General features: G+C 40.6%; 1 protein-coding gene across 2 annotated transcripts in view; it reads left to right on the top strand.

The window, feature by feature from the left end:
* Positions 1–946: 946 nt before the first annotated feature.
* The window catches only part of LOC144496155 (cytosolic non-specific dipeptidase-like), a 58,869-nt gene continuing 49,257 nt past the window's right edge, over positions 947–10,558 (top strand). Inside the window, exons 1-3 of one of the 2 annotated variants that reach the window (XM_078217134.1) lie at positions 947–1,164; positions 2,028–2,070; positions 7,844–7,933. In XM_078217134.1, coding sequence (XP_078073260.1) covers positions 7,874–7,933 — 60 coding nt within the window. In that variant the 5' untranslated portion in view covers positions 947–1,164; positions 2,028–2,070; positions 7,844–7,873. Of the gene's footprint in view, positions 1,165–2,027; positions 2,071–7,833; positions 7,934–10,558 lie in introns of those variants that run through there. The other variant, XM_078217135.1, reaches the window with a different exon arrangement.

The raw sequence follows: 10,558 nt of genomic DNA, 5'->3' as shown, positions 1-10,558 counted from the left end.
CCTTGGTAAAGGGGGAACCGGCATGGAGGTGGGTGCGGGTCGTGCTACTTGCCTCACACCAAAAATGGGCGCAACACGATGGTAAAATCAGGCCCATTTTGTCCAGTCCTCCACAGAGGAGTCAAATCCATTGAAAGAGGTGCATCTTGATAAGTACTCATTTCTCAACTTCATTGTAAACTGGATTCTCACATTCTGAGGATAGTCTTTTTTAATCTTTGTGACCAAATGTAAGGATGCTTGTTTACCAGTTTAGGGAAAACACAACTTGTTTATTTACAAGTTAAAACTATACAGAGACTTACAACGACGTGGCCCATGCTTACCAGAGTGATCCCACATCCTGCTCCCCAATGGTTCCCCGGGTCATGTGCCCCCTTGCTTGGCAGATTGATCCTTAAAGGGACAATCACCACACCAGCCTTTCTGTTTCCTTTATGTAAGAAAAGCTGGGAGTGGATTGTTTTAAACAGCATCTTTGTAACTCATCAATTTACTGATGCCCCAGTTCTATGATTGGTGCATTCTTTATTACCTGTGGGTTTTAATCTATTTTTACATGCCTTAAAATGGAAGGTTCTAGAGGGCAGGGGTGGGAGGGGGTTAATCTACCTTTGTGATTTGAACCTATAATTCTCATTCCAGTTCTATATAAAGCTGAATTGCCAAGAATGCCATGCTTAGCATGAGTTGTTTAAGCTGAACTCTAGTTTGCATTTTCTGATGTCTGTTAAAGAGCCCAAAAAAACTATTTTGCACAACAGGGAATTCTTCCTGAAACAATACCAACAAAAGAAGCAGTTTAAATAGTTCAGGGCAGGATGAATTCCATCCTGCCCTGTATATAATTACTACCTGTATTACCAGCTATGTTGTAGTCACTGTGCATTTAAAGTTAATTTACTCTTTGAAGCATTATAGATGTTTCATAATGATGAGGTACTATGGTGTAATTGAAGGTATTTAGTGTTTTGCAGTGCATGAAATGTATTTTCAGCTCCAAACTCCCTTTCAGTTTCTCTTTTTGTTCAACTTTGGCCAAAGTCTACTATTTTACTAAATAGATTTGCAAGTTTCACCAGAAAGTGAGAAGATTGCTTCATATTCTTTCCAATATAAGTTTGTTCTGGTATCTACAATGTCTTCTCCAGTACTATAGATAAGGTTAGTAAAGCTGCCACTCCTGAAGCCTGTTGTCAGTAGGTGATTTGGATAGTTTTATTTGGATTCAACGACTAAGAGGCCATTCTGACTTTTATTGAATTGTGGATGACTTGGCACCTCCTACGGTTGGCTCCAAAGGAGTGCTTTGTTTCTTCTTTATCTAATGCTGTGCATGATGGTCGTGTATGTGCCTGATCCTTTGTTAAACCCTGTGACATGTTTCTGTCATTTGATGAAAGCCTGCTGCCGAAGTTCTTCTTGTTCTTGCTGCAAAAAAACACTTGAGTTACTAACTGGTTCCTATGCTTTAATATCTTGCAATCGTCACAGAGGTGGCTCTGACATGTCTCAAGTGACTGATCACCAGAGACCAAGGGATAACAGTTTGTGTTTAGCATTGATGTGACACTTGATTTTTCACAAGTGTGTTGTTTGCTATCTGAGCGAAACTGATATCAACTGGTGAGAAGTTTTCTCAGCTTCAGAGCCACTCAACACTGCCACTGTGCTGCCTTAATTAGTAACTGCAAATCTGGAACTACTAGTTATCTCCTGATCCTCTGCCTACACAAGTTTCTAAAAAAATTGCAACATTTAATAGTATAATCCAGAGAAAATTTAACTATCACTTTAAATTGGTAGGTGAGAATTAGGATATGTATATATTTAAATTCTATGCAATTAACCTAATTTTTTAACAATGGCAATTAAAATTTCAGCGCTCTTTAGCCGTTGTTCAAAGGCTATAAAGTCCATTTTGATTTTTGCAGACTGTTAAGTTATTTTCTGCATATACCTTATTTCCATAATCTTATCTTGCTTGCTCCCGATTACAACTCTGATACCATTGCATTGACAATCAGTCCCATATGAAGAACTTTACTGCTCAACTGTAGAAGATTGAAGGTAAGAACAAAAGAATCTTGCAATTTTAAGTAAGAATGTTAATTTAATTGTAACTTTGTGCAAATTTTTAAATGATTGTGGTGAAAGATATTGCAGTCCAATGCTTATGTGTGCAGGGAGGGATGACAAGTTAATGGTTCCAGAAGCACTTACTGTTTAACTTTCGAAATTACCCTTTAGAATGGTTTATTGATTGTGTGCTGACTTTCTTAAAGTGTACTTTAATCTGTTTTAAAGGTTGACTCATTTATGAGAACTGGGCAGCTTTTCTATCAATGTTCATCCTTTAGTGGTGCTGTACAGTACTTACCCTTACTCTCCCCATTTACATTTCCAACGGCCATCTCCCCCGCCACCCTCCCCACCATTCTCCCTCAAAGGCTGAGCACAATCTGAGCTGCTGAATCTTGTTCATAAGACTCAGAAAATATCTATAACCCTTTTATGCTTTTCCTCATGCGGATGATGGTGCAAAGACAACTAGAATTTATATTTGATTGCATGGTTTACCGACAAAAACAGTGCAAAAGGCCATGGATTTCAGCACCATAATTAATAATAGTGAAGTGCTTTAATATAGATTGCATCAAATTGGAATGGAACCTATACACCAACAAGAGAAATGGGAGAAAAGAGATGAGCGCAAATTTATGTTCAGCACAAATCAAGTTTCCATGAAGTTTTGCTCTAGGTGCTTGCCTCACTCACAAAGTTGGCTGCACCCCTAATCCAGTTAATCACCATTGGGAGTTAGCACTAATTGTTCCACTTTTACAAGCCTTTGAGGTTCGTAAAATGAGTTTCCAGTTCAAGACATAAGAGCAACTTTTATGAACTTTGAATGTAATTTTATTTTGAGAAGAAACTGGTAGGGGTACACCAATGGAACTAGCAAATTAGAATCATAGAATCCCTACATTGCAGAAGGAGTCCATTCGGCCCATCGATTTTTCTCTGACCACAATCCCACCCAGGGCCTATTCCTATACCCCCGCATATTTACCCTGCAAATCCCCCTGACACTAGGGTCAATTTAGTATGGTCAATCAATCTAACCCACACATCTTTGGACTTGGGAGGAAACCGGAGCACCCGGAGGAAACCCACGCAGACATGGGGGGAATGTGCAGACTCCGCACAGACAGTGACCCGAGGCCGAAATTGAATCCGGGTCCCTGGCACTATGTGGCAGCAGTGCTAACTACTGTGCCACCCCAATTGTTTTTGTATCATTTTTAAAGTTATTTCAGTTAAGTATTAAATATTGTATTACTCACAGATAGTAGACTAAACACTGATAAGGAATGCATATTTTTTGTGAGAAGCCTCTTTTCGATAAATGCTGCAAGCTGGCAAACAATTTAATTAACAAACCAGAACCTTTACAAGTAGCCACACTTCTAATCTGACACTGCTGGGGAGGGACTGCTACGAAGTATATACCACTCTAAATCTAATCGACAAACAAAGAAAAAAAAGGGCACAGATTTTGAATGGCTTGAGCGCACATTTTGAACCCCAAGTAAATATTACTTATGAATGCCATGTTATCAATACTAGATCTCAAGGTGAAATAGAAATCATTGATCAGTGTGTGATTGCAGTAACACAACTTGCAGCATCATGCAAATTCAGACAGCTAAAAGAGGATCTGATTAAAGATCAAATAGTTTTAGGTACGCCCTGGTGAGAGAAAGTCTACAGAAAGATAAGAAATTGATGCTCAAGAAATCAATAAATGTGTGCAGAAATGCAGAAGTTATAAAACATCAGCTACAGCATGTGTATGGCAGAGCAGACCAGGATGCTGAGAGACATTCCACGCTGAAGGAGTTGAGCAATCATAGACAGAGGACAGGATGCTAATACTGCAGAGGACATCATTCAAAGGAAAAGAAGATCTAGTATGGAGAAGGCTGTATATTAACTACAAGAAGCAGAATCATTACACACAAGTGTTTGCAAGAAAAAAAAGCAACACAACCCTATAAAGAAGGCCACTGGAGAGATAGGAGCAGAAAAATCTGATGAAGAACTGTACACGATACAACAGGTTGATTCCATCAAGTCTATAGTCAGAGTTTGTATAGATATTTAAATAAGAAAAGAGTTAACAAAGTGAAATTAGTCCTATAGAAAGTGCACCGGGGAATTGGTTGTGGAAAGTAGGGCTATGGCAGATGAATTAAACAGGCATCTTCCATCTGTCTTCACTATAGAGGACACAAGTAACATCCCAGAAATGGCTGTAAATCAGGGAATGGAAGAGAGGGAGCAACACAGGAAAATTCCAATTATCCGGAAAGTGGCGTTGAGCAAATTGTTAGGTTCAGATGGACTTCACCTAAGGTCTTGAAAGAAGCGGCCAATGAGATAGTTGATGCATTGGTTTTAATTTGTCGACATTCCTTAGATTTGGGGAAGGTTCCATTAGATTGGAAGATAGCAAATGTAATTCCTTTGTTCAGAAATGAAGGGGGCCAGTTAGCCTATAATCTGTCAAAGGGAAAATGTTAGAAGCTGTTGTTAAATGTGCACTTGGAAAAATCCGAGGCAATTAAACAGAGTCAACATAGTTTTGTAAAAGGGAAGTCATCTTTAACCAATTTATTGGAGTTCTTTGAAGGACTCAGATGTGCTATGGATAAAGAGAAATTGGTAGATGTACTGTACTTAGATTTCCAGAAGGTATTTGATAAGGTGCCACATCAAAAATATAAGCTCATGGTGGAGTGGGTAAATATTGGCATAGTTTGGAGATAGGCTAGCTAACAGTATATTTTGAATTTACATAAATGGGTCTTTTACTCATTGGCAAGATTAAACAAGTGACATGCCACAGGCTCAGTGCTGACTAGGGTCTCAACTTTTTACAATTTATATAATAACTTGGATGAAGGGATTGAAGGTGTGGTTTTTAAATTTGCTGACAACACAATGATGAATAGGAAACTAAATTGTGACGAGGACGTCAGGAGACTATGAAGGGACATAGATTGGTTCAGTGAGTGGGAAAATCTGGCAAATGGAGTATAATATGAGCAAATGTGAAATTGTCCATATCGAAAAAAGAAGCTTTGTTATCTAAATGGTGAGAGATTGCAGAGCTCTGAGGTGCAGAGGGATCTGGCTATCTTAGTGTCTTAGAAAAGGCACGCAAAGAAGTTGTGACTGTGAAAAACTCCATTAAGAATCAATATGTAGCTGTGGACAAACATGAAGTACTAAAGAGGATGTTGAATTTTACTTCAGGAAAAGTTGCATTGGAAATATCAGTAGCATCAAAATGATGCACTTGAAGCCCAGAGTGAGTTGACAAATGGTCAACAAGACAATAAACAGTTGAAAGAACAGTTGATTGTCCTTCAAGATTGAATGCAAGAGAATACATAACCCTTTAGCAACATGAAGAAATGAAGACTGATATAAACAACAGAATGGAAAAACAGCAGAAACAACTTAAGAAGTCTTTATTGAATTACAAGAAAGCTTGAAGTGGAGCAAGTGAGATTTGGGAGGGGTGATTCTCCCATTCCGCTGTACTAATTTTCTAGCGCAGCAGACCGGGAGAATCACGCGGAGGGAGGTGATTCGCAGGGTTCCCACGAGCCCTGCTAACGTCTCCCAGCACCGGATTTCCGGCGCGGTCTGCTCTGTGCCAGAAATTGGCGGGGAGGCAGGGCTAGCATTTAACTGATACTTTAAATATTATGTGGACTACCCAGCCTTCAGGAGAACAGTGACCACGACATCACACAATCCTACCACAGCAACCTCTGTAAGACATGCGAATCATCAACACGGACACCATCCACCAAGTGTACGGTACATACTCATGCGACACAGCCAACGTTGTCTACCTGATATGCTGCAGGAAAGGATGTCCCAAGACATGGTACATCGGCGAGACCATGCAGATGCTACAACAATGGATGAACAGATACCACTCGACAATCACCAGGCAGGAGTGTTTCCTTCCTGTTGCGGAACACTTCAGCAGTCAAGGGCATTCGGCCTCCAATCTTCGGGTAAGCGTTCCCCAAGGCGGCCTCCAAGACACACGGCAACACAGAATCACTGAGCAGAAACTGATAGCCAAGTTCCGCACACATGAGGATGGCCTCAACCGGGATCTTGGGTTTATGTCACACTACCTATAACCTCCACCATTTGGCCTGGGCTTGCAAAATCCTACGAACTGTCCTGGCTTGGGACAATTCACACCTCATTAACCTGTGATTATCCCTCTCTCCACTCGCATTGTCTGTACGTGTAAAGACTTGATTACCTGTAAAGACTTACATTCCAACCATTATCTTGCATTTGAGTCTGTGTCTATATATGCCCTGTTTGTGAACCCACCTCTCCATTCACCTGATAAAGGAACAGCACTCCGAAAGCTCTTGCTACCAAATAAACCTGTTGGACTTTAATCTAGTGTTGTGAGACTTCTTACTGTGTCTGAGACATACTGAGAACCATTGAGTGGAATAAAAAGATTCATAAGCTTGTAAAACAATTTGAAAGTACAACAGCAAACAAATGTTGGTTGAGATTGTGAAACAATTGGAAATGAAGGTTCTATTTGTAAAATGCCAACGATTGGCAAGAACATGGTGGACGTGACAGAAAAAAAAATCAAAAATTTGAATACTTTCTAGGAATGAATGGAGTGAACATTCCCTTCAGAATGTAAGGAACAAAACAACAGTGTCTGAAAAAAGCAGACAAGTTGTTAATAAAGAGAAATGCAGCTCAAAGTAGCATAAAAGCAAATCTAATGGATAACCAGAAACATAGAACTCTGAAAAAGGGTCATCCAGACTCGCAACATTAGCAGTATTCTCTCTCCACAGATGCTGTCAGACCTGCTGAGTTTCTCCAATATTTTCTGTTTCTGAATATAGAGTGCTACTACCATGCCTCCACACCTGATCGACCAAAATGTAGGTGAACTGTCAAGACTCAAAACCGTCTGAATTTATGAAGTCAGAGATTTAAGGTGGGGTAGAAGGGAAAGCAAGCAAAGATCGTACTACAGATAGTTATACTTCACTGGAAGGGAGGAGAGTTTTATTAGGAGATAAAAGGGGATGCTGTATGATTTTGTATGTGCCTGCATGCTATTGTAATTTAAATGTGCTCAGCAGAGAAAGGGTTTACGTGGGACTGGAGAATTGTGCTGCTCATAGTATGATATATAGAGTCACATGGTAATAGACTCAGAGAACATTCTGGAAGCAACCTGCATGCAAGCAACAGCATGCATGACAGCAGTAACAATTAAATATTAACAATAAATGGTTCGCGTTTAAATATATAAGTCTCAAGATCTCATCACTGAGACAAGAAATGAACCCGTAATGCAACAAGTTGTCCTCGTACGATGGCACCGTTATAAAACAAACACCGCCTTTGCGCTAGAGCACATTCTTTAAAAGAAAGGGGGCCAGATTCTCCAACCTTACCCACAGCTGGGATTCTCCAGTCTCGCTGCAGTGAACAGAGATTTGGCTGAGCGCCAAAATTCTCCGTCCTTGCTGTCAGCGGCGGCGGGATGTGAATGGCCGAGAAATTTTGGTTTTATATTGCTATCAACTTTTGACCAGAAGTTTTTTTTTAAATGTGACAAGGGGCAAATTAGCTCAATTACAACGTGTCTTAATTCAAGACCATGCAATGGTTGCAGATTTGGGTGGGTGGAGTTTCATGTTAAGCCTCTATGAACAGGAAGATGCTGAATCCAGTTGGCTCAGTGCCATTCTCCTTTCAGAGCTCCAGCTGCAGTCTGCTAACCAGAGCGATGTCGTACCTTCCCAAACTTTTCCATCACATCGATGACAATCAGGAGTTGTACGTCAAAGTAAGTTTTAAATGTTACTAATTCTTTAATATTTCTACAAACACATTTTATGCTGCACTTTAAACAAATTTCGAGCATTAATGATCTGGGAAAAAAAGAATGTTGCAGTATTGGAGTTGAACATTTGATCAGTTGATTGCGAGTGATTGCTGGGAGTGAACTGGCCAGAGAAAGTGTTTAATGTTTGTGCAGTTTAATAAAGGAACCCTTGTCCTTTTTGAGGAGTCTAGTTCAGTGTCGGCACCTCAGTGGGGCAATCTAGGCCCACTACTTCCATATGATTGTAGAACAGGCAGCTTCACAATAATCTGATTTTAAAAAAATCTTTGGCACTAGTTCATAGTCCAAAGTTACTTTTAATTGAGAAGACCATGTGATCAGTACCATAGTGCCTGGGGGCAGCAGGGCAAGATTTAGGGTGGAATTTTCCACTCCTGTCAGTGACGGAAATCGTGGCAGGCAGAGATACTAAATTTGGCATGATGGAGAAAGTCAGTTTACGGCCAGTCGGAAATTAGTTTGGAATTTTATTTTCTTGTCTTTGGTGGGTTAAAGGCAGGGTGAGTTTCCCATTGATCTCTGCAAGGAACCATATTTGCATTTATTTGCATCTCATGAATGCTCATTAAACACCAACACGTTGGAATTTTTCTTCCAATTTAAGAGCCAGTGGATAACTAGAACAGTCTGTTTGATGACTATATGAGTGACGTGCACATAGCGAGCTTCACTTCATAAATTATTCAGAGACACATAGATGCCTTTACCAGCATTACTGGAAGGTCTCCAGTGCTTGTGTCTAAAACTGTGCCAAGGCTGCATAAGGGAGGAAATACCAGCAGGGAGGGCAAAGACTGGGAGAGTACTCGAGGGAGGTGGAACACAAGAGACTGTCTTGGGGCTGAGGCCACATTGCCAGAGCATTTGGGAAGACTATCCTGGGGCAGTGCAGGCCATATTAGAGGACTGGAAGGCATGCACCTGAGACCATTTTGATCTTACCAGGATGAACTAAGCATCTTCTGGGGAATCATTTTAAAGGCAGCAAGTCATCTACTGGAATTCTTGCGACCTGATATTCTTCAACAACTCCATCACTTACACAAGGGCACAAATTGTTTCTATTGCCAGTCTTCTCATCCAATCTATTGTCCAGGTATGAACAATGACATTAGAGTTGCCATCAGGAAGTGGGAGGCATGTCAAGGACACATGCCAAGTCAGCAGAAAGAACCTCAGATTCTGCATGAAGTTCCTACTCATCCCTGGTCTAAAATCCATATCTGGCCTCTTTAATGTCCATGGCACTGACTTCATCGTCATTGACCACTTTACCAGTGCGTTTGTGGACACACTGAATTAAATAGGTAGGCCTAAAAGGTAGGGATATGTTTGGCACAACTTGTGGGGCCGAAGGGCCTGTTTTGTGCTGTAGTTTTTCTATGTTTCTAAATCAGGTCTTCCTTCCATGATGGTTTTCCACAGTTTCTGTAATACAGAAGCTACAGTTTCTTCTTTAGTTGCTGGTATATGTGTTGTGCAAAATGCACCTGATCAATTTGGAGAACATATCCAAGTTTGATGTCAGTGAATTCAACTTGTAAATATCTTCCTTTATCGCTGGGCAGTCCCTAATGCCGCAATTGTAAACTTGAATCTTTATCACGAGACATTTCACAATCCAAGGCTGTTCATCATGCCATACCTGTACATAATCTTGCTGCCACATTGTTTGACCACCACTGAACACCACTGTTCAATAATTCTTCAATACCTCAAGCACAGCTGTCGTGCACACTTTAATTGCTAATTTCAGTTTATTTGGTGTGCCTAGAGAGATCATTATGGATAATCGTCCAAAATTAATTGGTAAACCAATTCAGTCTATGTGCGAGAAGTTGAATATCAATCCTGGTACTTCTTCTCATTACCCTAGATATAATGGCCCAGCTGAATGAATGATTCACACAGTGAAATCCCTAATTTGCAAATGTAGATAGTCAAAGCAAGATCTACACATTGCAATGTTACATCTGAGAGCAACAACTTGAATCACAACCATTCCATCAGCAGCAGAACTGATGTTCAGCAGACCAGTGTGTCCCAATTTACCTTACCCATTCTACTCTCCCAGGAACTGGAGAGCAACTTGCAAAACTACAAGAGAAAATGACCTATGTGCCTGCTAAAAATGCAGATATAGGATTACCAAGTTTACAGTTGGGAGAACAAGTTTACATCCAGATCCCACAGCAAATACATGGCAACCAGCCAAGGTAACAAGGAATCTTTGGAACTAAGGTCCTACGCATATGCAATGGTGAGGTCTAACCAGCAACGATGAAGGAACAGTGATATATTTCCAAGTCAGGGTAGTGTGTGGCTTGGAGGGGAATTTCCAGGTTTTCCCATGCATCAGCTACCGGCTTGTCTTTCTAGGTGGTAGTGGTCATGGGTTTTGAAAGTGCTGTCTTAGGTTCTTGGTGAGTTCTTGCAGTGCAGTTTGTAGATGATACACACTGACGTCACTGTGCATCAGTGATGGAAGAGAGTGAATATTTGTGGATAATCAAGTGGGCTGTTTTGTCGTGAGTGATATCAAGCTACTTGAGTGTTGTTGGAGCT

This window comes from Mustelus asterias, chromosome 7 (assembly GCF_964213995.1).
Source record: "Mustelus asterias chromosome 7, sMusAst1.hap1.1, whole genome shotgun sequence".
Lineage (NCBI taxonomy): Eukaryota > Metazoa > Chordata > Chondrichthyes > Carcharhiniformes > Triakidae > Mustelus > Mustelus asterias.
The sequence above is the reverse complement of the archived record's forward strand: the minus strand, read 5'-3'. Positions and strand labels throughout refer to the sequence as shown.